The sequence below is a fragment of the Cydia splendana genome, chromosome 20 (genome assembly GCF_910591565.1).
Source record: "Cydia splendana chromosome 20, ilCydSple1.2, whole genome shotgun sequence".
In the NCBI taxonomy this organism is placed as follows: Eukaryota; Metazoa; Arthropoda; class Insecta; order Lepidoptera; family Tortricidae; genus Cydia; species Cydia splendana.
Window position 1 is genome coordinate 6,245,193 of NC_085979.1, and position 26,543 is coordinate 6,271,735.

Consider the following 26,543-nt stretch of genomic DNA (forward strand, 5'->3'; position numbering starts at 1 on the left):
TCGCACATGACCACAAGAGTAGCGAGTGGTTAAAAAAGTGGAATCTTGAGTGTTGCGAGGGTTTCAAGGCACGAGAGGAGAACAAACTTTTCTGCGCTGGTGAAATACAAACGAGACGTTTTCATCACACTAACGAGAGGCATTATACTAGCTGTAAAACATTACAAATCTAAATTAATGCTTTAAAAATTGGCCGTTAAAACCATCATCCATCCATCCTACCGGTTAATATGAGCAAACAACTAGAAATTTGCACTTTAGATAGAGGACTGATTGACACACTGTTTTCAAAGAATAAAGAGAGTCTTTTCAACTCGGAAATTCCGAGTAATACTTTTTAATTCAGACTAGGTACTCACTATTCAGAGTACCTTTTATCGCAAAGTATTTGTATTTTTAAAAAGTATTTTGAAAATACCTATTTCGTATTTTGTATTTTAAATACAAATTCAAAAACTATTTTGTATTTTGCATTTGAAATAGTATATCAAGGAAGTATTTGTATTTTGTACTTAAATACTTTTTACAAAGTATTTTTCACATCTCTGCTTTTATGTATGTATTACCGTAAAAACCTGTTTTAAGTGAAAACTCGTTTTCCCTAGCTAAAACTAGTTTTCCGTGTCGCCTCGGTGGATACGCTTTTTCACTAGTTAAAACTAACTAAAAGCGCTAGAACTCACATTATATATTCTATAATGTTATCTTAAAAAAGAAAGCCTTTTTGTTTTATGTATATCGTCTAGTCAAAACTAGTTTTCAACTAGGCACTTTGCGAAAACTACTTTTGACTAAAAAATCGCAGTTTCAACGAGATCTTATGGAAAACTAGTTTTAACTAGGTAGTGAAAACGCATTTTCACGGAGGCGATACGGAAAACTAGTTTTAACTAGGAATAACGTGTTTTCACTAAAAACTGATTTTTACGGTACATTAATTTTCTATTGCAATGCAACATCTGTTTAAAGGATCATAGATTTCATGATGGATCAAAGTCACTTTTACATAGCAATTTTTTATAAGTGTCCAGTTTTCATAGACAGCAGTGTGAACGTACCAGTGCTTTTACAAGTGAAGCCGTCATCGGCCAGCTCGTAACCCTCGTAACAAGTGCATTTGTGCCGATTCTTCTGCGGTTGGCATGTCTGTGAACACAACAAAATTATGAGACCGGTTAACTATCTATCGCGATTGACCCTTCTATAAGGGCTGATTTAGACGGCGCGCGAACTCTCATGCGATTTTAGTTACATAACGAACTGTTGGTTACGTCCAATTCAACCGACCGATCAATACCCGCAATGGTATGAAACTCGCATGCGAGTTCTCGTATCGTCTAAATCAGCTCTAAAGGTGAGTTAGTATGAGTTCAAAACGCGAAAGTTTTAAATACTAGTGGCTCTGTGAGCTGTAGACCTCGCGAGCAGAGCTTTAAATTACATGGTGCTAAGAGCTTTGAATGTAGTAAATAAAAAAAAAAACAATACGAAATTTAAGTGTAAAAAAATACAAAAAGTTATAATATCCCAGCATACATTACTGGGGATCGAACCCAGACCCTCTGTGCAAACAGAATAAGCGAACGTTTACAAACTGAGCCAAATAGTTCTTAGATGGGTTGACGAAATTTAGCTACTCCTTCTCAAATTAAAATTAAATATCTCAATACCTCCGAAACCAGCGAAATAAATTTTCTGAATTTTTGGCCATTTAATCTATAAACATATCTCAAAAAGAAAACACTCGTATGGTACCGATACCACTATTTGTTTAGGCGCGAGCTATCACAACTCCGCCATTTAAAAAAAAATCAAAAAACCGGACGGACAAAAAAAAATATTTAGACATAGAATCCAGTCACAAAATTTCACGAGATTCGGTTAAGAATTGCGACCTGTAGAGGAGAACATCCGGACATACAAAAGCAAAATGCTCCAGTCGAAACGTAGACCTTCGCTACGCTCCGGTGAATTATAATGAGACCGTTCTTTTAAAATATACACATTTAAAAAAATCACCGCTTCGGGCAAGACTCGAACTTTCGACCTAACAGAGCCTCACTAAGCTACCGAAGTTTACCAGAAGCGTGCGAATTTTCAAAGGAATGGAGAGATTCGCAGCTTTTGAGGTAGAAGTTCGAAACGAAAGAATCCGTTGTTAAATTACACTGTTAAAGGGCTGTGCACACCGGGTGCGTGTGCGTAAACGTGCACGTGCGCGTTGTAATATACAGTTCCTTATGAGAGACGACACACTGCTTGCGTGACGTGTGCGCGACTCCAACATTTTAGCGCACGCGCACGTGCACGCACACGCAGCCGGTGTGCCCAGGCCCTAAACGTTACATAGTTTTACCTTCTTAACAAAATACAGAATAGCGTTAATCGAAAACCACAGACAAGACATCCTCCAGACTGAGCATAGTAGCTCTACCCCCTCTGCCACAAATACGGTAGTTTTACTCCATTTTCGAATCGAAAGTGTCTTTGTGTAACGTCCGTGTCTTTGAACGGACCAATCACGGCACGGGACCTCGCTCACTTCGTCCCCCGCAGCCCCGTATTTTTGGCAGCATCGGTTTCATGAAATAATTGGTCTAAACTCCGTCTAGAGGATTCCTAGTCTATGTCGAAAACCCACCTGGCTGCACACGCCCCAGTCGTGGCAGATGTGACGCTCGGAGCAAGTAAAGCCGTCGCGCTGCAAATGTAGCGTCGCTGGACAAGCGCACACCGCGCCGCTGGGTGTGGGGTGGCACTCGTGTGTGCATGCCGCTGCCACGCACATAGGCTCGCCTGTACACAGAAACTTTGAATAAAACCATTGCATATTGTAAGCTAAAACTTTGAACCATAAAGCATAAGTTCAACGTGGAGCCTGTAGTGACATATAACCAATCTATCGTTGGAGTATTTTTACCACCGCCTGGAAAATTATAGTGAATAGCTACCATTTGGCGCCGTGACTTATATTCTACATGTTGTCTTGATCACAATCGTTGCTTCCATAACACAACCCCAAGGGGTTGAGCGTTGATATGGTGCAATATCAATAGGGCAGTTACAATTTGGTGCCATGACCAGGATATTCTACACTTATCGCACCCGTCAGCTTCGTCGGACACGCGGTACGCAACGGGGACCACATATATTTCAATGAAGGCCCGACGCACTCGTTCGGAGTAGGCGTGGCAACGTGGTGTTTCTCGCAGCTTAGTTCCGGTATAGTAATATTCAGGTGCTGTGACCAAGATATTCTACACTTACCACATCGATCGGCTTCGTCAGACCCATCAGCAGAATCATAACTGTCTGCAGTAACGGTGCGCAGCGGGAACCATTGTCACATTTCAACGAAGGATCAATACACTAGTAGGGGTCCATCTTGTAGCCCGATGTTGGTTTCAGTTTAGACAGGTTATTGTTACATTTTGGTGCCATGACCAGGATATTCCACCCTCAACACTTACCACATCGATCAGCTTCGTCTGACCCATCAGCACAATCATAACTCCCATCACAGAGCTGCAGTAGAGGTACGCAACGGGAACCATTGTCACATTTCAACGAAGGATCAATACACTCGAAGGGTACATCTTGTAGCGCGATGTTGGTTTCAGTTTAGGCAGGTTTTTATTACAGTTTGGTGCCACGACCAGGATATTCCACCCTCAACACTTACCACATCGATCAGCTTCGTCTGACCCATCAGCACAATCATAACTCCCATCACAGAGCTGCAGTAGGGGTAAGCAGCAGGAACCATTGTCAAATTTCAACGAAGGATCAACACACTCGTAGGGGTCCATCTTGTAGCGCGATGTTTGTTTAAGTTTAGACAAGTTTTTATTACATATTGGTGCCACGACCAGGATATTCCACACTTAACAGTATAGTGGTCTACTTAACTTACCACATCGATCAGCTTCGTCTGACCCATCAGCACAATCATAACTCCCATCACAGAGCTGCAGTAGAGGTACGCAGCGGGAACCATTGTCACATTGCAATGCAGGCGCGACGCACTCATCTGGAGGGGGGGTGGTGGGGGCACGGGTGGTGGCTCGGTGTTGCTCGCAGTTGGCTTCGTCGGAGCTGTCGAGACAGTCTGGACGGTAATCGCAGCGGAATTCCTGTGGATATACATATTATGTATGTATGTAAACACTTTATTGTACAGGTTAAATTACAATGAAACAAAATATATATAATGTACAAAGGCGAAATTATCCCTATAAGGGATCTCTTCCCGTCAACCCAGTACAGGATATAATTACGTAAAGAAATTTAAGGTTAGATAAAGATGCCATTGTGTTTGGAATATTGTGATTATGAATTCAATCAAAGCTAATTTTGAATGATTGTATCATCGTCCATATCGTTAACTAAAAATAAATTACTAGTAAACATCCATTGCATGTGGCAAAGATCCATTAATGCTCAATTATGAGATTTATGAGTATGGTTCTTTTTTGGATTTTTTTTTTAATTGTAGTATTTACAATGACAATAAGAAATCCACCTTAATGGCTAAATGTGAGCTTGTAATATTGCAAGTTAAGCTTGAACTGCTTTATTTACAAGCATAAGTTTAGTACATATAATTAGGAAATATTGTTTGAGGGAAACCAATAACGAATCATGTTTCAAAGCAAGACTGATCTTTAGAATAAGTAGAAACAGCAACACTTAGGAGTACATCGGTGGACCTTATTACAAAAGGCATAAAGTCCATAAAGGCATAAGTTAACCTCCTGAGACTAAATGTACATTACAATGTATATAATCGTGCAATCTAATTTGAGCCTTTCATGAACCAATTAAAGTAGCATTTCATTTGTTTCATTGCTCTTTAAAACAAACGAAATTCGTTCCAATTTACTCATAGAATAAGGTTCAAATTATAAATTTGAAAACTTTATATGCGACGGTACAAGTATGAAGAGAAATTATTACTACTATCTTTATTCAATAATCGTAAGTAATACATAGGCAAAGGGTTAGGTAATACATATGTGGGTAGGGTATAAAAGTGGTTTCAATCGATGTGTGGAAGGGCGGCACCGTCGTCGAACCCAAGCCACCTGGCGGTGGACTTAAACCGGTGGCGTGTGCCTCGGATACACATAATGGTGGCGCGTATAACGGCGATACTGATCCTACATCTCAGCCAGCCCAGTATGGTGCTTAGAGAACGGTTCAACCGTTGAGATATGGTTTCTGCCATATGTTTTATAAAGGAGGACATTTGGGGTGCATAGACGCTGTCAACAGATGTTACAAGTGGGGTGAACGTTGCATGTCGCATTTCACAGGCCGTGGAATATTTTCTCTGCTTTTCGTCTTCGGCTGATTTTAGTACAGATGTGACGGGTCGTGAGAGGTAAGAAGGAGCGTCAGTGTCGACGACACGGATATCAAACAACGCCTCCCTCTGCGCATCCCAAACGCCGCGACAAGATAGATCTGCGCGTAGGCCGCAGTCATTTTCCGAGATTATTGGTTCTTTTGTTACGTTGCCCCACGCGTGTTGACAAAGTTCACAAAATAAGTCTCTAATCTCATTATGCCGCCTTGTGCTTAGGCCTCCAGTTTTACAGCAGAGCGCGTGGTCGATGTTGAAGCTGCCGTTGCCACAGCCGTCGCATGATTGCGGCATGGCGTTTGGTGTTCTATGGTAGCGTATTCATAGCGCATCTCTAAATTCGTATGGGGATAGAAAGTATGAAGAGAAATGTTTACCTTACGTATACACTCTTTATTCGCACACTGAAACTCGTGTTCTTCGCACACGCTGTTCTTGTTCGTAACTTCATCATTCCTGTCAAAAAAAGATACGTTATAAAGCTGCATTCATGAAATTCGCCCATGTTTAAATAGAATCAAACCAAGCTAACTCTTCACCTATTTATCAAGCGGCTGAATGTGGAAGTCACCAAATGCGTCAAATTCTTGTTGATTGGTTGATTTCGTCCTTCGCTACAACCTAATAGCAGGCGTGGCTCACTCCGCGATTTCGTCGCGACTATACAAGTACATGCGACCCACAATTTTGGTGTCTAGCCATAGTAGATGCCGCGCACCGCTACGGAACGGACGCCTGCTCGCACATGCGCCACCTATCGGACATATCTCTCGTAATAGACGCGTTTTGTTAGAGGGTGAACCTTCTGTACCTAGTACTATTATTTTTTCTGTACTAATAGTCGTATCGCGCTCGCTCGAATTTTAAACGGAACGCTCAATGTCATGGACCGATAGTTGGTACATCAAATATCGACTTTACTGCTTAGTATTAGAGTTGTAAGTCAGTCACCGTGTAGGGGTGACGCCGCGGCAACGCTGCTCGTCCCCGCCGTCTGCGCAGTCGGCGCGTCCGTCGCAGTAGTACTCCCAGGGCACGCAACCGCCGTTCGGGCAGCGGAACATTAGCGGGTGACATTCTGCGTTTTCTGCAAGGAAATGTAATGGTCAAGCCAAACTTCGTTAAAAATTTCCGGCATGGAAGACTTTTCATGTTAAAAAATCCATGGCGAAGTAGTTTATGTATCGTATAAATTAAAAATATTAAAGGTTCGATTCCTACACTCCAATTAAGTGTAAAGTGCCTGCGTGAATTTGATTTGAATTGCCGTTGTAATGCAATTGTGATAACGAGGACATTTTACCAACTTTACGATTTGGTTGACAGATATTATCTCTAGCGTGGTGCCCAGGCGGATCTATACAACGTTTAGAAGTAACTTACGCAGTTTATGTACGTCGAAAACGGGACTGAAAATGCATTAAATTTTAGTTTTTCCTAACTTTTTAGGTTTAACACTAATTGTGTTTAAAATTTTAAGCTTGTGTGTCTACTAGAAGTACCTTATAATTTTGATGATCGATGAATGAGTCAGTGACTGAACTAGACAAACCTGTAGCTTTACAGTCGGCCTCGTCCGAGCGATCGTTGTTGCCACAGTCGGGGGCTCCGTCGCAGCGCCAGGCGGCCGCTATGCAGCGTTTCGAGGACGTGCAGAGGAACTGGTCGGGGCCGCAGACGTGCTCGGCGCAGGCCGAGTCGGACTCATCTGAGCCGTCGAGGCAATCTAAACCAATGAAATTAGTACGATGACTTACACAGGAAGCATATAAGATTAGGAACCGTTACATGTGCGTGCTGACGCTTACTATATCATTTGCGGAAGTAGATAAGAGTATGTGGCGTTGGCGTTAGCATTGAGCGAATGCTGTTACTTAGACCTTTTTTTTCGTGGCCCTGGAATAAGGTTTTAGATACGATTTACTTATGTCAGAATAGACACGGTTATTTATTTCAATGAATCTGTTTCTTTTTACGTAAATAATATTGATAAGTGCAATTTCTGCCTAATGCTTTATGTTAAGTAACACAAGAAAGCATCTCCTTTCATAATGATCTTATTAGAGCCCTCTAAATTGAAAAAATGCCCCAGAACGAAAATATTCTTATTGGTACAAATGGGTATTCTTGCGTCCGCGCCTCATTTTATCGGTATTATCGGTCATTATCGGCGGTTGAATTCGGCGAGCCAAATTGGCGTTGGCGTCCGCACGTCCTGATTCGATCGGGCAATTTAATTAGATTGGCGAAAAATTTACTAGTCTGGATACGCCTTTAAGAATACACGTTTTCTTTTTACCTCTTTGTCCATCGCAGATCCAAGTCTTCGGTATGCAACGGTTGGAGTCGCATTTGAAGTTCTGACTATCGGTACATGTCCGGTTTGCTGTAACAATATTAAAATCAAGTCAAAAATAGTTCTTGAAAACACATTTTAGCTTAAAAGCGATACTATAGATGTATAATCCAGTAACTTTGTCGAATTTTGTAACCTGGCTCTTTTGCGTCAAATCCGGTAGTTCTGATTTTTTGCAGACTTGTTTATGATGTTGGCCCAATGAATAATCCAAGTTTGTGACTTCGAGCGCCGAACGCAACTTTGTCAACCCTGTTTTTGGGGGAGGGGGGGTACGATCTTGTGGCTACCGGGCCAAATCAGCTTTGATTGACCTTAGAAACAATTGTGCCAACCGGCATCGCCTGAGACAAAAGTGTATACTCACTACACTTACTTAGCCTACGAATACAAGTTCGAAAAAATTATACATTTTGAAAGGCTTTATCTCGGAAAATATTAGATGTACAGAGACAATTCTAGTTTCTTATTGTAGCAAATTTAGCCTACTTTAAAAACGCCCTAGGAAGTTACTATCAAAAACTAGTACATTAGGGTTATAATCGCCCAAATCTAAAAAAAAAATTCGGTTTATTAGATTTTTGACAAAGTTGCGTTCGGCGCTCGAGGTCACAAACTTGGATTATTCATTGGACCAACATCATAAACAAGTCTGCAAAAAATCAGAACTACCGGATTTGACGCAAACACAAAATGTTTAATTTTACTGTATTAGTAGTCATAATTGTTTTCGGCTTATTATTAACCGGGCAACTAAAATATTAAACAGGAACTTTCACTGGGCATATAATAATATAATTTGGCTGTGCATTAATACTTTAGCACCAATAAATTTATATTAGCCTCAAATTTAAGCATCATATTATTAAAAAACTGGCAGCCACCCAAAAAAAATATAGGGAACTTGAATTGATAGGTTGGCGTCTAAAATAATTGTTTATATTTGTTTTGGTTGTTTATATATTTTGTACATAAACAGAATACCTAAGATACCTATAAACATAAGCTTTAAATACTCCATTTTTAAATAATTTCAATTTAAACATATGCATACCTAGTACTTTAAATTGACAAATTTCCTAATCCACAAAACACCACAAATTTATTTACGTATAATACCCTACTATACTTATAGTTGAAATTCCTAATCATGAAACACCTAATGACCATTATACCACTAGTGGCTCTGTGAGCTGTAGACCTCGCGAGCAGAGCTTGAAATAACATGGTGCTAAGAGCTTTAAATACACCGTGTTTTTTTTTATTTCCGTTAATTTCAAGGGTGCATTCCTGAGCTTAAATCAAGTAACTTTCTCAAAGACACCGATGTTCTAATTAAGTCCATTTCGGAGATAATCCATAATTTATTTTTTTACTATAAGGCCTCTACAAGCGTGTACACTTGCCTTAGGGCCGGCTTACATATTGATTAGTGTTTAGAATGAGTTCATACATTTGCTACTAAACTTAAGTACAATCTCGGTCGATTGATGTACGAAATGACATTGATATGTCACAGATTTCAATTGTTTGGTTGAGTTAAATGTAATGCCCGTGTTACAACAACGCTATATGCTACATTTAATTACTTTTTAAACAAAAAAAAAAAACAAAAAAGAAAACGAAAAAAAAAATTTTTTTTTAAATTAACTATGCCATTTAGTTCTTATAAACGTACTTAACTATACCCCGAAGTTAACGGAATTCAATAAAAACACGGTGTATAGTAAATTAAAGAAAAACAATACGAAATTTATGTGTAAAAAAATACAAAAAGTTTTAATATCCCAGCATACAATTACTGGGGATCGAACCCAGACCCTCTGTGCAAACAGAAAAAGCGAACGTTTACAAACTGAGCCAAATAGTTCTTAGATGGGTTGACGAAATTTAGCTACTCCTTCTCAAATTAAAATTAGTTAAAATTAAATATCTAAATACCGCCTAAACCAGCGATAATTTTTTTCTGCATTTTTTGCTATTAACTCTGTAAACATGTTTCAAAAAGAAAAAAGTCTTATGATATCGATACGACTATTTGTTTAGGCGCCAGGTATCACGACTCCGCCATTTTTAAAAATTTCCAAAAACCGGATTGACAAAAAAATTTTATTTAGTCATAAAATTCGGTCACAAAATTTCACGAGAATCGGTTAAGAATTGCGACCTGTAGAGGAGAACATCCGGACATACGAAAGCAAAATGCCCGAGTCAAAACGTAGACCTTCGCTTCGCTTTGGTCAATTAGGCCTTTAAATTTTTAATTACTAATTTCAATAGTTACCACGTTCTGCCAGAGTCAAAAGATAGGTGCGACGACGAGAGAAGCGAGGAGGAGCGTGTTAGGTTGACCGTGTAGCGACCAAACAAAATATTTTAAAAGTACTTTATTTTTAAATTAATAGATAGCCGTTTTCTTTTTAAAATGTGCTTCATAAATAGTCTGCAATATAATAATTCAGTTGCCAAATAAATATTTGGTACCTTCCTAAAAATAAACAAAAGCTGTAACGGCATTAAAATACAACTCATATTGATATATGTTAAGGTTCCGTTTTGCCAAACTATTAATTTTAGTACCCATTTCTATTATTTTAAACTACCAAAATTCGATTAATTAGTTGACCGGTTAATTACGTGCCATTGTTTTCCATCGTAATTTCTCGGAAAAGTTCGTATTTGTCATGCTACTTCAGTCAACCTAGCAAGACCCGTTCGTACGTTTCCGTGAAAATACGAAGGAAAATAATTAACGCACTACATCTGTACTAAAATTACATGAAGAAGTTTTTAACGAAATAAAGTGATTAAGCATTTTCAGATCGCAGGATCTTTGGGGGAAGCACTAAGGGTGGTATTCCACCTTTTGTCCAATGTGTATTTCGTCTCACATTTTGCTTTAATGAGAGAGTAAGATGCACTGACATTGGACGAAGAAATCGGACAGGTGGAATACCACCCTAAGGACTGATTTAGACGGTGCTCGAACTCGCATGCGATTTTAGTTACATTGCGGACTGTTGGTTACGTCCAATTCAACCGACCGATCAAAAACCGCAATGTAATGAAACTCGCATGCGAGTTCTCGCATCGTCTAAATGTGCCCTAAGGTTGATATGACGATAGTGAGTTTCATAATTACCACAGGGTCCAGTAGGAGAGCTATCTTCATCGGAGCCGTCAGGGCAGTCGGCGTCGCCGTCGCAAACGTACAGCTCGTCGATACAGCGCCTGCGATACGTGAATAATATAGAGAGACAGTTGGAGCTAATTAATTGTATTATGAAATATCATGGTATAATAATATACTCCGCCTGGTACTCTAATCCGAGATTCGCGTATGACCTAACTGACACGGGCCGACGTCATCATGCTGTTTACAGGTTCTCAAACTTTAAAATGTGGGAGAATTTTAACCAACGGTGAAAATTATTTTAACGGCATTAATTTTAAGTTATTCATGTAGAAACATAGTAAAATAAAACAAATCTAATGTATTGAATCAAACTTTATTTATCTATACAAGACAAACGTTTGTAAAACTAATTCACAGTTACACATTAATTACCAAGCTTACGACGTGAAAAGTTTGGAAAACACTGCGACTGCTGACACTGAGCGAGAAGGAAATAACAATTAACACGTGTTCGACAAGGATGACGGTCAGGGCATGAAGTTATCTAGATCCGAATTGTCAAATGTGACAGCGCTATCCTGTGTTTCCAGTAATGTAAACAGAATTACCCGTACGTCTGAAATTTCTTTCGTGAATCGGAAGATAATGCTAACGAATAATTAAAAATGACGTGTTATTGTAAAATCTAAGATAAAATACATATAAATGAAAATTATAAAGAAATATTGTAACTTATTAACCATAGGTATAATGTACCCATGTAACATGTTATGTTGAAATAAAGTGGCAATGTTATTGTGACGTAGGCCCGTGTCACTCTGGGAATAGAAGACCATGTTTTATTAGACCATGTGAAATATGAACGGACGTCTCCATATCTGTAATAAGACCTCTAACTTGATAACTGTAATACTGAGAAAACAATAGTAGATTGTTAACCAAGGGATGAAATGATGCCTTTCACCCGAGTTAAACACTTTTACTTTTCATTTCGAATACGAGGAAAGTAAAATGCATGTGTTTTTATAAAAACATGACTAAGTATACATTTTTATAGTATTTTTGGAGGGTACTATCAATTTAGGCAAAAGTATCGTTATTAGAGGAATGGGAAGTCAAATATCAGAATGGAAATTGTATAACAAATCCATTTATACCCAAATTTAAATTGCTTGTCATAAAAAAATTAACAAAATTGTACTTGGAACCTAAAATGCTCTAGTGCAGAAACGTATCATTTTCTGCACACTTTTTAGAGCAACAATGGCCCTCTTTTAGAGCCTTAGAAATGAAAAAGATGATGCCCATTAGCCCCGAGGCAAGAGGTAAGGTGTGGCCTGTTTGGAGGCGCGGGGGCTGAACCCGAAGCGCACTGAGTGCGGGGACGAGTGTACACGTGCGTTACAACATTAGGACTTTTTAGAAGTAGGTGGAAATGAAAAGATAGACAATGATAAGGACACATAATAATTGCGCTTTCTCTGCTACTCCTACTGCAAGTTCCATAAGACCATCCCGTTCGGTCACTTCCACCCATCCCCGTGTATTATAATATTGATGGAGTGTGACCATACACTAGGAATCCTCCAGACATAGCATAGTAGCGCTACCCCCCCCCCCCCTGCCACAAATATACGGTAGTTTTACTCCATTGTCGATCAAGTGTCTTTGTGTGACGCCCAAGTGTATTTGAATGGACCAATCACGGCACGGGACTCGCTCACCTCGTCCCCCGCACCCCAGTATTTTTGGCAGCATCGGTTTCATGAAATAATTGGTCTAAGCTCCGTCTAGAGGATTCCTAGCCTATGAGTGTGACGTACCCGCGGCCGCAGTGGAACTTGCCGGCGGCGCAGGGCGGCGGCGCGGGGCCGGGCGCGCAGGCCGCGCACGCGCACGAGTGCCCGCCGGGCGCGGCCAGGCACAGCTCCGAGCACCCGCCGTTGGTGTCCGAGCATGTGTTGCGACCTGGGGTTTTAAGATACTTAAATTGCGTTCATTTTTGCCAGGTAAGTGTTATTTACATGAGTATTTTAAGAAGAAAGAAGAAATACATTTATTTAACATCTGAGTATAGAATAACACACAATACAAATTACACAAAATAGATGTATAATAGGATCCCCACTCAGCATAATGCCAAACTACACGAGTGACATCACACACGTCAAACACAGATTACAAAATATGTACATACAATAAAAGAAGGAAACTACAACAAAGAATAAAATTAGATTAGACAATAGTTTAACAATTTTAGCATGCCGTTTAACGTTGCGGACCGTTGTTGGCTTGCATACTGGGCAAAGTGATTATGATTAAGCAAGCAGGCAAACAGCAAGGAGAAAATTAGGTACTTTGTTCGTTCAGCAAGTATGCTCGATATTTAGATTTAAAAATGTTAAGCGATTTCAGTGCACGGATCGGCGGCGGAATTAAGTTCCAGCACTTCGTGGCAGCACACCTAAAACTACCACGAAACGCTGCTGTCTGGTGAGGAGGACAGACAAGCTGAAGAAACCCTGCAGACCTAACCTGCGCTTTTTTCATTAAGACTTAATTTATTATCCCCGTCCGTATTTTTCTGTAAATATTCACCTATCGGCTCGATCCTAACAATTTTCAAAGAATTTGCGTTACCGTCTTCGGTCTCCATCAGATCAGCTCGATGGTGTTATAATACCGCGTTACGAGTCTACAAGGTTGTTACCTAATGGTCAAATCTAGTCGGTATACCAGCAGACATCGCAAAATGTTGCCTGCCTGTACTTACCTCTAAGTTTTTCCTTGTTTTAAAGGCACAATACTATTTTTATTTAAAATTTGAAGCATGTCTGCTAGAAATACCTTAGAATTTTGACAAATTTAAACAAACCTAATCTGTCTGCAGCCGCGACGCGTCGAATGTCATACAACGGCGGCGGCAGGCGCCGCAGAATGGTGCCATTGGCGCTGGGGCTTGGTTGCCCGTCGGCGCCCAAGCGCCGGATGTTACCGGTGCCGTGCTCACTCCATATTATATCGCCTATAAATAAAAAAATTATGAAGTAGTGATAAGTACATTTTACCATGAAAATTAGGTACCTCATTGCAAATGTCTGTCCAATTCCTGCACAGATGGTTCTGTATAATTAACGAAACGTGCTTATACATCGACATCGCGGTCTGTATAAATCCTCCTAAGGCCGAGCTGAACAAATGAAAAACACTAAATTTGCCAGTGACATTAGAACCTATAGTGCAGGGAATAGAGTTGATTTTTAGTTTGTTTGAAAATTTAACGAAACAAACTCTGTTCCGATTGAATATGGTTTAAATTTGATTAAACTGAAGAAGTACTATAGGTAGGACCTTGGGCCTTAGGAGGTTATAGTTTTCTGATGTAATTTACTGGGTTTTCTCAGTACCTACATGTCACGCTGAAGTAATCACCTCAACGACTCGCAAATGCAAAAATCGCGTGACACCGCACTCGTCTATGATTCGACATCGAATGACTCACTAACAGTCAGTGACTCACTATGACGTAAGCCTACCACCTACCGTCGATCAAAGCCAAGCCATACGGCTTCTGCAAGTCGCTCGGTGCTATGATCGTGGTAGCTTGTTGGCGGCCAGGTCCAGACTCGCCAATCGCATCACATGACAACCGCACTCGTCTATGGTTCGACATCGACTGACTCGCTGTCTGTCAGTGACGTCACTGTGATGTAATTATACCACCTACCGTCGATCAAAGCCAATCCATACGGCTTCTGCAAGTCGCTCGGTGCTATGATCGTGGTAGCTTGTTGGCGGCCAGGTCCAGACTCGCCAATCGCATCACATGACAACCGCACTCGTCTATGGTTCGACATCGACTGACTCGCTGTCTGTCAGTGACGTCACTGTGACGTAATTATACCACCTACCGTCGATCAAAGCCAGTCCATACGGCTTCTGCAAGTCGACGCTCGGAGCTGAGATGATTGTGGTGCGCTTATTGGAGGCCAGGTCTAGGCTTTCGATCTTGTTCAGAAACGTGTCACACCTGAGAATGAAATGAATTGTTTATGAGCCGTTTAAGTTTATACTTTAGAAGGCCTGTAATAGGGTCCGTCCAAGTTTACTCTACACCGACTTCGCTAGCGATAGCGTGAGAAAGTCCACTGAAAACATCCGCCCATGGCCGTCGTCTCGATGCTGCCTTTCGGGGAGGGAGGGGTTAATCCATAGGGAGCAGTAGTTACATTACCACAAAATTAGTAATAAGTAGTAAATATTTCGTACAGCATAACCACCCCGTGACGGCAGAATGGTTGAATATTAAGCTTAGAATATATTTAAAAGTGGAAAAATTACTGTCATGTGTGAGACTTGAACTCACAGCCACTCAAGACAGTAATTTTCCACTTTTAAATTTATTCTAAGCTTAATAGCATCGTTCGCAGATGTTTCTGCTTATTAAAAATTAAATTTGATTATATATTATCTGAATGCAACTCGATTGGCAATGATGGAACGTGTAAAATGCCAGTGTATAGTACTGTCAAATGACAATAGATGTAGCACCGACCGGAAAGTCTAATGCTCAACAACATAAGTCTTTTCACGCCACTGTTCGGAAATGTGGCAAAAGATGGTCTAAAACCAAGCTAGAAAATAGGCAATAGCTGTAGCACCTGAACCACCACGACTACAATGTTTCATTGTTATCATCATCTGTCATTGGTGACGGTTCGCTACAGCAATGAGTATAATTTAAAACATAAAAATCATAAAAAGTCTTATTTGCCGCATCTTTTTCCTTCAAAAATAAAATTAGGTTATTTATAGGACCAATTTCTTGTTTTAAAAAAAAGAAATGTCAAAACCATTCATTCATTCAGTCAGTTCATTCGATTCACGCTTAAGGCGTTTTTTACTTTTGTAGCTGTTTGTGGTTTTTTAGCAAAAACGCTTCTAAGTTTAGAGTCGGTTTGAAGCAAACAACAGAAAAACGCCTCTTAAAAGTGATAAAAAAAGTAAAAAAGGCGGGATCGGAAAATACTCACTGAATTGGATAGTGTAAATTGCGTTTGACTAAAAAATACAAGAAACACGTATCTACGCTCGCTATAAAAATGAGTTCTTCTAATGGAGAAAATGATACTCTTACGCTGACGCCTACCTACCGAAATTGAAGAGACAGCACAGGCAGTGGCTAGTAATTTGCTACCAGAGAAATCGCGGGCTAGTACTTATAGTTATGCAAATGTTTTTTTTATTTCCTCGCAGTAGTCGTGAAAAGCACTATGTAATGCCTCGGCCGGAAACGCTAAAGATGGATTCGTATTATTTGAGGGCCTCCACTAACGTGTCGGCCCTCAAACTCTCTCATCCATCTTTTAGCGGTTTTCCATCCTCTCCTACAATGTACTATTCCGGTCGGTGCTACATCTATTGTCATTTGACAGTACTACTACTACTTAAAGTACTGATAATTCCGTTACTCGATGCTAGATGTCGACTATGAAAATACTAATTTGTTTGGTACCAATACTGATGTATGGAGTGAGCACTCTTGTCTTACTATATTTCTCTATGGTATGGGTGCCATGTCTTCAATGTTGTGCGCCCTGTAACGTCATTATACATACCAATAAAGCATCTGCTCGTCCGACTGTACGACCAGTCCATTGGGCCAGTGGAGTTCTTCTGAGACTAGTACGCGGCGCCCGGATCCGTCCATGGCGGCAGTCTCTATACTGCCTTTAGGGGTTGAGGAGCTGGCCCATACGGACCAATACATTACACTGTCGACAAACGTTGTATGTTACAAATATATGGAGCTCTAAATTCCACACGATGACAGGAAGACTCTAATAGGGAGAATTACTGCAATTATAAACTGAAATAAATGTCATATACTAAGAAAAAGTGACCAAGGCCTCCAGTGCCCCAGGCTGGAATCGAACCAGCGTCTTCTGCTATCGTGGCAGGTGCCTGAACCACTCGGCCACCGGGCCACAGTGGCATAAGTCGAATTTTTCCAAGTGTATGCATGAAAATATTTTTCTGAAAAATAATTTAATTAGTTCAAATACTTCTAATAGTATTACTGCAATGTTCTACCGCCAGAGAGCAGCACTATGTTGTTTAGTAAACCATAGAGTAACTTGTACATACTCGGCCTTAAACAGTTTTTTGACAAGTTTTCATAATGACATTGATGCACCAAGGCGGTTTATTTACATGTGGCCTAGCGGCAAACTCGAAAATCGTAATTTCGTTATCTGCCTCTCTATCGATCGAATAGGCAAGAGTGATAGAAAGGCAGAAACCGAACTTTCTATTTTCGTGTTTCGCGGTAGGCCATGTGATAGCGCTTGTGCCGCCCTCTACGCAGAGTTTTGGGTAATTTTCTCTATTAAGGACCATCCATCTTTTGGTCTTTACTTAGAGTCATCATAATTAGGGATAGGTAGGGTTTTTCGTGCAAAAACCTTACACATAACTTTGTCTGAAAGAAAACGGCGGATTCCCATATCCAAGAAATTCGTCAAAACGATACTTCCCCGTCTTAAGAAATAAAATAACTTTTCGGCATGAATGTAGGTATTTAAGAGCCGCTGCGCTGGTGACCTAGCGATAAGAGCGTGCGACTTTCAATCCGGAGGTCGCGGGTACAAAAGCCGACTCGTACCAATGAGTTTTTCGGAACTTATGTACAAAATATCATTTGATATTTACCAGTCGCTTTTCGGTGAGGGAAAACATCGAGAAGAAAAAGGACTAAGTAATCCCAATAAGGTCTAGTTTACCTGCCAGGTCGGATGGCAGTCGCTTTCGTAAAAACTAGGCTCCCATGAGCCGTGGCAAAGGCCGGGATAACGCGAGGATGATGATGATGACGATGCTATTTAAGGGCCATCGTTAGTCATTTTGACGGTTCTCTTCTCCATTCTCGAGTAGTTAATAAGGCTCGATTCCTCAGATCTTTACTATTACCAAAGACATATGTAACTCCGTATAAGATGAATAAAGTCTAAGGAAAAAACGTGCCTCGGAAATTCAAGAAAAAGTAATTCTCGGATAGATGGCGCACACACCTTTGGCCTACGCTCGGCTAGATGGCGTTGACGACACCGTTTCATATTTAACAATTTTAACACATAGGTATCAGCGAAAGCACATGGGTCGAAATGATATAAAAATAATAAAATCATTTACCCACATATACATTTTTTTTATAGTTGTAAGTATACATTTTCATTTTGAGTTTTAATCGTGTGTCGATAGATGGCAGTAAATTTACTGTGACTACAAAATTTACTGTAATAGAACCCCTCTATACTATTTATTCTCTTTGCTACTACCAAAGGTAGCAGGCATGGGTACAAAGCTTAGTTTTCACTTACATATGGTCTGTATCTTTAGGTATTTAAATAAAATAAAATTAAATCTACCCTCCAATGGCTCCTTAAGCCAGTTGAGCTGATCCAAACCACTGATCCAGGCGGTTTTGTATTTGGTTGGTTAATACCCGAAAACGTACACGTATATGGTTGTAAAGGTATATGGTTGTAAGAATACTTACCCTTTACGTGGGTCTAAAGCAATGCTCCTGGGGTGGTAGTGTGGCTCCCGAATGAGGACCTTACGTTGCTTCGGAGCCGATAATCGCGCCACAGATATTTGACCCAGTGCGTCGTCCGTCCAGTATAGATTTTTACCTGTGGGGTTAGATAATTCAATAGGGAATATTAGGCAAAGCTCTGCGTAGGTGGCACCTTTGTGGCACATACAGTAAACAAACCACATTGACACATCACACGTCACGTCAATCACATGGCCTGCCGCGAAACAAGAAAATCGAAATTTCGTTATCTAATCTCTCTATCACTCTTGCATATTCGAGCGATAAAGAGGCAGATAACTATATTTAGATTTTCGCGTTTACCGGTAGGCCCTTGTTAACAAACCGCCTTGATGCATCAATGTCATATTTTATTGTCTGTGAAAACTTGTCAAAAAACAGTTTAAGGCACAGTATGTATAAGTTAGTCTATGAATTTACTGAGTCGGTAGTGCTGCACTCTGGCGGCAGAACATTGCAGTAATATCCCCTATTTTATGATTGTACAGACAAGAGAGAAAATTTAATCCGAATAAGGTATACTTACGTAAAAAAGTCGACTCTTGTTCAGTCTGTCAAAATTGTATCCTATGTCAACCGCATCAGTCTACATATGTAAGTACAGTCGAAAGTATTAATTTATGACCCAGTATGAGGTCTCTAGCGACATTCACATTGATTGCCACTGTGACAAGGTACGAAAAGGGTCATAAATTAATACTTTCGATTGTATGTTTATGTGTCTGTGATCCATCGTTGTGTCGAAATAGGTATTTTTACCGACTAAAAAGTTTAACGATAGTTTTGCTTTTTGTTGAGGACTTTTTTAACGATTAACAAATGTAGCAACATACCCATCCAATCGATGGCAAGCCCTTCGCAGTTGTCAACGTCTTCCTCTATGAAAACTTCCCGTCCGGTGCCATCTAACTTCTGCCGCACAATTTCGTATCTACAAAACAGAAACGTAATAGCAACAAATCATTGCATTAAGCAGAAACGTCTGCAAACGATACCATAATGCTTAAAAATAAAGGGAAAAAAACTCACTGTCTCGGCCGAGACTCGGTAGTTTAGTTGGCAGAGCGGTGGGCTAGTGATTCAGTCGCAAGTTCACGTCTCGACCGAGACAGTGAGTTTTTTTCTTTTATTTCTAAGCATTATGATAAAATCATTCAAATTTCAATAAAGTTGAACCTACATACCTGTGCACATCGGAGAAGTACATGTACTCTGTCGCCAGGTGCACGTCGGCTGCCGTGGGCCTCGCGGCGGCGGCGGGTGCGGCGGCCTCCCACTGCGGGTGCTGCGTCACTATGGCTTGCACTATGGGCGGCGAGCCGCGTGCCACTAGCAGGTACTGGTCTACGTCCACTCCTGAAAAATATTACATTTTTCTAGAGCTAGAGGCTAGGAAACAAAGGGTTGCAAGCCAAGTCTGCGAGGCCGACAACCCCGTTTCTAGCCGAGATTTGTATAGTGCTTTACTCAAACTTGCAATGAAATATCCATAGGCTACGGTGGCCAAAATCGAGGAAAAAACTGTCTAAAATAGTAGATTGTACAACAAGGGCATAAAGTGACCCATTTTATACCCGAGGCAATTTTTTGGTCTGTCGCTTCGCTCAGACCAAAATAGTAGACGAGGGTAAAAATGGACATTTATGCCCTTGTTGTACACTCTGCTTTTCACTTCGATTGCGAGGAAAATATACAAAAAATCAAATATTTAAGGTATTTTAACGTATTTATTCAAGACTAAAGAAAATTGTTCTTGGGCCGGTCGGAGGCGCGGGGCACGCCGATCGGGAGAGCGCCGGTCGGGGGCGCGCCGGCAGGGCTGGCAGTTTGTATGCCAGAATTTGGACTTTATTGCTAAGTCGATAAGGGTCGTAATATATGATTTTACTTTATGCTCTAGAGCATAAAATGCGATTTTATGTCGTCTACGCACGACATAAAGGTGCACTTTTTGAGCATGAGAAGTGAAAATGTAATTTAGAGTGGAGCAAGTACCAGGGCCTCATGAGCTACGAGAAGGTGTCGTTGACCTACGCCGGGGCGCGAATTTACAAAAGCTATACTATTTCAGTCACGACTCAGATTATAATAGGTGAGCTTTTGTTTATGCATATTACTTGACAATATCTATACCGTTTCGGTAAAAAGTAGTCACTGAAATGGATTAGCTTTTTGCATACATATTTTCAAATATTATTCACGCCAAAACCTAGTCGAGTTTAGTAAGTTCAGGCACGTTTGAATGTGATATCTAAATTTTAATAATACTTATTTACTTAAATGGTTTAGATTTTGTCGCGATATATTTAAACATTAATGCTCTCACAATACCTAGTCGAGCGGAATCTCGCCGTCATTATTCAATATTATTCATCGAGTATTATTTGTACGACACTAAAGTTCACTGAATATTGATTTCAACAATAATTTTTTTACTAAATTACTTTTCACCTAGTATTCATGTAAATTGCCAAAAAAGTAGTTTAGGTTAGTTTGATCTGCAACCTCCAAGAAAACGAAATGTTGCTGGAAAAGTGGGTTAGGTTAGGTTAGAACTGCGACCCCCAAGAAAACGAACTGTTACCAAAAATGTGGGTTAGGTTAAGTTAGAACTGCGACCCTCAAGAAAATGAACTGTTGCCAGAAAAGTGGCTTAGGTTAGGTTAGAACTGCAACCCCCAGGAAAATGAACTGTTGCCAGAAAAGTCGTTCTATGTAAAAAAAAAGTCGGTTCGCTGTTTGGTCGCAGTTCACCTAACACGCTCTTCCTCGCTTCGCTCGTCGTCGTACCTATCTTGACTCAGTGAACTCTGTCAAATGACTAGACGATATCGTATTAATAAATATCTAGCAAGTTGAATGATTTGACCATAGAAATGTACTCAAAACGTTGTACACATAGTAATAATCTACATAACAATAATTCTATAAAGTAAAACGTCGTCATGATGAAAATTTGGCGAATGTTGGTTGCCAAAGTAAATCATCTGCGAAAAGTTGTCTGGCAAGTGAAATTCGGACAATAAAAGGCAGAACACCGTAGTAAATCTTGGTCCTTAAATAAATCCTCTACTTCGTTATGTACCAATGTATTACAAAATACAGTCTACTTATAATTGTATTGCGATTTCACATTAAACATGTCCTAATAAGAAATCTCAACTGATATAGTTCTTAAATGAAAAAAAAAAAATTAGGCATTTTTAAGTAATTAGCACGAACGGTAGTTAATACAATACAATCGGAGTCATTACTAAAATATTATTCAAGTTTAGATCGCAACAAACTAGCATTTGTAGCAACAATATCCATATTAATTTAGCCAACAGTCTATACGATTTCAGTAAATTTCTGTACTGTAATGGATTAGGGTTTGGTCAAGTTTTGTCCAAACAAAAGCTAATCCAGTTCAGTTCGCATCTGGACCTTATCAGTATAGGCTTAGTAAATTCGCCGCCGGGGCGCGCACGACTATGAGAGTTACGCGGGCCGCGGCTGCTGTTAAAAACAAGAGCACGCCTAGATGTGTAAGGCTGTATGAAATTCCTTTACACATCATCTTCACTCATCGCACCGGATACGTAGAACTTCCGGAGTTCCGGACCTAATTTGAAGTAAGTCATGTCAATGAAATTGCAAGTTTGAGAAAATATATATTTCATAGCAAATTTGCACAGTGTGTTGAGTGTGTCAATATGTACGAGTTCATTTATGAGTTGAAGGGAATATTTTATAAGTTATACTTACTATGACAGACGGGCGGCTGGTGCGGATGAGTGTGGACCGCCTTGTACCCGTGACGACACAGGCAGTGCGCGCGTGGTGTCGTTCCCCGCCATGCGGTCACACATATGTGCGTGCAGCCGCCGTTGTGGACTGCGCATGGGTGTGATACTGCGAAATATAGTTGGTCAAACCAATCTGTCAGTCAGTAAGACGCAGGAAAACTATAGGTTAGGTACATGCTTTTCTTTTGGGTGCTAGTACTAGTGTAAGACAAAGATAGTATATGATTCGCTCTGTCTATGATTGAAATGAGACAGTCCTTTGACAAACTATATGTCTTTATTATATTCGGATCTTTATTTTCAATCCTGGCAATCTAGCTCGTTTCTACAAGTTATTATAAATAGGAGTAAGTACGATAGGTAACTTAGATTAGTTTTATCACATGGTAATAGAATAAAAACTTATGGTATGTACTTATACGATTCTATAAAATTAACATTAATAGCTAGATTGATGTAGAATACGTGCCAACAGAACTTCTAGAAAAACAACTTAAATAGTTATAACGTTTATAGCCCTTAAAATCACGAAGTAAATAAAGTCATCTCTCGTAAAAAAAATCGTGACCACATTTTTGATGGATATCTTTTCTTTTTTTGGACACGAAGCCCTGAAATCCAGTCGTGACGAGATAAGGCTTCAAAAACATTCGCAATTTTATTTAGTATTGTTAGTCCCGTCCTACCATCAAGATGTTTCTACTTATCGCGCCGTTAATTCTCATTTTGCTATACTTATACTTCAGCAAAAATCACGATTATTGGGCAAAAAGGGGAGTTAAACATGACACACCGATACCAATATTCGGGAATCATTTGCGCTGCGTATTAACATTGAAAAGCGTTACAGAAGTAACCTGTGAGCTTTACAAGAAATATTCAAAAGAAAAAATCATTGGGTACTATCGCGGTAGAACGCCTGCACTTATTATTAGAGACCCGGAGATTGTTAAACGGATTATGTGCTCTGATTTTTGGTCTTTTTACAATCGAGGGGCAGGAAGGAATCCTGAGCAAGAATCTTTAATGTTAAATGTTTTTCATGGAGACGGTGACACTTGGAAGTTGCTGCGACAGCATACATCGTCGGCGTACACTTTAGCCAAGTTAAAAGCTATGTATCCTTTGGTTATACAGTGCGCGGAAGACCTACAGAAGGTAGTGAAGACTGTAGCACAGAAAAAAGGTAGTTTTAACGCCGTCGATCTCATGGCTCGATTTACGATAGATTTCATAGGCGCATGCGGTTTCGGCGTCGATGTAAAGTCGATGAACACACAAAATTCCATATTTAAGAAGCTAGGAACGCTGATATTTACTAAAACGGCTATGGAACGGCTCAAACAGGCAATGTATGAGCTCTTTCCTGAACTACGTAGGTACATATACGTTTCGGATAGAGAAATTCTTTTCACGCTGAATAAACTTGTGTCAGCCATTCTGGAACAGAGGAACAACCAGCCTTCTGGTCGGAACGACTACATAGATTTACTGCTAGAATTGGAAAAGAACGGGAAAATGCGCGGCAAATCTCTTGAGAAAGTAAACCCTGACAATTCGCCGATGGACGTCGAGATGGAGATGGATTTTAAGCTATTCGTGGCAAATGTAGCTTTATTTTTCGCGGCCGGATTTGAAACTTCGTCTTCAGCGATGAGTTACACTTTACACGAGCTAGCATTTTATCCGCAACTTCAAAAAGAGATTCAGGAAGAAATAGATGAAGTTTTATCGAAATATGACGGTAAACTCTGCTATGATTCCGTTTCAAGAATGCCTAAACTGGCTAGGGCTTTTAAAGAGGCAATGAGGAAGTTCCCTGCAGGTGGGGTTCTGTACCGTGTTTGTACGAAGCGGTACACGATTCCCGGTATAGGGGTGACCATAGACCCGGGTGTGGAGATATTTATACCGGCGCAAGCTTTGCAAATGGATGAGCAGTACCATGAGGACCCTGAAGAGTTCAATCCGGAAAGATTCTTGCCTGAGAACGAGGCGAAGATGGGAAAATATGTGTATCTGCCGTTCGGAGAAGGACAAAGAGGGTGTATAGGTATGTAATACATATTAATTCATTAACTACTGAACTGAAGTTTGTAAAGCAGTCTTAACTTAAGATATATTTTTAAGAAAATATCGGGGTAGCACTTAATGAAAAATATTTATTTTTTAATTTGAACTTTAACAGCTGTCAAAAAAATAATAATTTTTTAATTTGAACTTTAACAGCTGTCAATAGAGTTGAATGTCATATCCGCCATATATGGCATTGTAGGCGGCAAAGGATTAAACAAGTGCGAGTCGGACTCGTCCACCGAGGGTTCCTGCATTTATTATTTGTTGTTGTAGCGGCAACTGAAATACATAATCTGTGAAAATTTCAACTGTCTATGGATTGACATGTCTATATATCACGGTTCATGAGGTACAGCCTGGTGACAGACAAACGGATAGACGGGGTCCCGTGTTTACCCTTTGGGTACGGAACCATAAATAAAAACAATTAGTATAACATCTCAGTTGTGGAAGTGACATTTAAGAGTTAAGTATTTTTTCTTGTTACGACTTGTCCACTTATTTAAATTTTGGAAACAATACAATATGGATTGTTCCAGGTTCTCGGCTAGGCGAGATGCAGTCGCTCGCCGGATTGGCAGCACTGCTACAAGTCGCCAGCGTGTCGCCATGCGGCGCCACCGTCCGCCGGCCCCGGCCCGATCCGCGCGCTTACTTCGTGCAGGGCTTTGCGGACGGCCTTCCCCTTACTTTGACATTGCGAGATAAATAGTTTCCCCTCATGGGCCACCATAAAGTAGAATAAGTTGGTAGAATTCGATATATTTGTTAACCCTTAAATGCATAGTGTTGCCAAATGTCTACAAAGCATTAGACAGCTCACAGATTTAAAAAAAAGGCTTACATTCTTGAATGCACCTGTATACCAAACGTCAAGTGGTGATTTAAGGGTTAAATTTACGCAATATTTTTAATTTATAAAAATTACATTCGGTTTAAGACGAAAAGTCGGAAAGCTTGGAAAAATCTAGAAGTTGATAATTTTTAGTATGTGATTTTGAACGGTGTTTTCGCGGTTTGTAATTATTTTATATTTAAAAACTTTATCATAGGTATATCACAAATAGTACACCTTTCTAATGGTAGTAAAAAAAATCATATATCTATTACTGAACATTACATATTTACATAAATATGATTTAGCCAATTCAACTTCTAACACTGATTTCGCAGTGAAAATCGAAGTTATATTTTTTTTACTATTTTTCTTAGAATCGGCAAACAATTATGTGATACATATATTAATTTCGGGCAAAAAGAAAAAATCATGCATTTAAGGGTTAAGATAATATTGTTGATGTAGAAATACGTGGTCCGCCATTAATAAAGCAGCATTATCATCATTATCATAAATTTGGCATTGCAAGAATAGTTTCCTCTCATGGGCCACTACAAATTACAATGTCAGTGGATAATATATTGCAATGTTTACATAATAAGGTCTATAATAGCTTTCCGTCTGATGGCTTCCTTTATGTAACACGAACTCACTAAAACGTTGGAATGAATGTGGACTTAACATATACATAATAAAGTTTACAAAGCCTTACCGACTGGCTGCCTCTGCCTGTGGAACACCAACGCAGCCGTGACTCGTGCGGACACGGGTATGATCTTCTGTGTGTGCGTGGGCGTGCGTGCGTGTGTGCGTGCGTAGCGTGACGTCATCAGCACGCTCTGGTTGTTCCATTGGGGTAAGTAGAGGGACGCTTCGAAGTTTGAAATAAGGGATACTCGTTCGGACTGAAACAAAAGAAGATTAAGTAACAAAATATAAGTACAGGTCGATTTACGACAGCTAGCACGAATGGAATGAACGAGTGGATGAAAATATCTATGTATGTATCACATTAACTAATAAAATGGCGGCTCTGACTGTATACCTATACAGGTATCACTCATACAATGAAAGTTTCATTCAATTCTATTCGTGCTAGCTTTCGTGAATCGACCTGTACTAAATTTATTCGTTTTCGGATAGAAAAAAGTTTTCCTAAGTATACTGCCAATACGCCATATCTTGGGATTAGTTGGCAAGTGGACCCCAGGCTTCCATGAGTCGTGGTGAAAAGCCGGGACAAACGCTAGGAAAATGATGACGATGATACTGAGTAGTAGAATGCTTTACACTTGAGTGGCTTTTACCTATAAAAAATTATCAGAAATTTTGCAAAAAATATTTATTTTTCGGATTCCTCTCTTAT

General features: G+C 40.0%; 2 protein-coding genes across 2 annotated transcripts in view; one reads left to right on the forward strand and one right to left on the reverse strand.

Moving 5' to 3' along the window:
* LOC134800629 (prolow-density lipoprotein receptor-related protein 1-like) overlaps positions 1-26,543 on the reverse strand; it is a 91,105-nt gene that overhangs the window by 32,361 nt on the left and 32,201 nt on the right. Inside the window, exons 13-29 of the mRNA XM_063773114.1 lie at positions 25,890-26,082; positions 22,223-22,369; positions 19,660-19,831; positions 19,309-19,406; positions 18,416-18,551; positions 16,476-16,631; positions 14,769-14,887; positions 13,733-13,882; positions 12,681-12,825; positions 10,864-10,952; positions 7,665-7,751; positions 6,918-7,091; positions 6,317-6,452; positions 5,743-5,821; positions 3,914-4,133; positions 2,642-2,796; positions 1,059-1,146 (exon numbers count right to left, since the gene is read on the reverse strand). Coding sequence (XP_063629184.1) covers positions 1,059-1,146; positions 2,642-2,796; positions 3,914-4,133; positions 5,743-5,821; positions 6,317-6,452; positions 6,918-7,091; positions 7,665-7,751; positions 10,864-10,952; positions 12,681-12,825; positions 13,733-13,882; positions 14,769-14,887; positions 16,476-16,631; positions 18,416-18,551; positions 19,309-19,406; positions 19,660-19,831; positions 22,223-22,369; positions 25,890-26,082 — 2,344 coding nt within the window. The remainder of the gene's footprint in view (positions 1-1,058; positions 1,147-2,641; positions 2,797-3,913; positions 4,134-5,742; positions 5,822-6,316; positions 6,453-6,917; positions 7,092-7,664; positions 7,752-10,863; positions 10,953-12,680; positions 12,826-13,732; positions 13,883-14,768; positions 14,888-16,475; positions 16,632-18,415; positions 18,552-19,308; positions 19,407-19,659; positions 19,832-22,222; positions 22,370-25,889; positions 26,083-26,543) is intronic.
* On the forward strand, positions 22,877-25,066 carry LOC134800734 (cytochrome P450 6B5-like). The gene is made up of 2 exons (XM_063773262.1): positions 22,877-24,316; positions 24,879-25,066. Exons 1-2 carry the CDS (start codon positions 22,957-22,959, stop codon positions 25,049-25,051), a joined length of 1,533 nt encoding a protein of 510 aa, XP_063629332.1. The 5' UTR covers positions 22,877-22,956; the 3' UTR covers positions 25,052-25,066.

Coding starts and splice junctions, on each gene's coding strand:
- LOC134800734 (XM_063773262.1), top strand. CDS start 22,957: ATGTTTCTACTTATCGCGCCGTTAATTCTCATTTTGCTATACTTATAC. Junction 24,317..24,878: donor AGGACAAAGAGGGTGTATAG/GTATGTAATACA, acceptor GGATTGTTCCAG/GTTCTCGGCTAGGCGAGATG.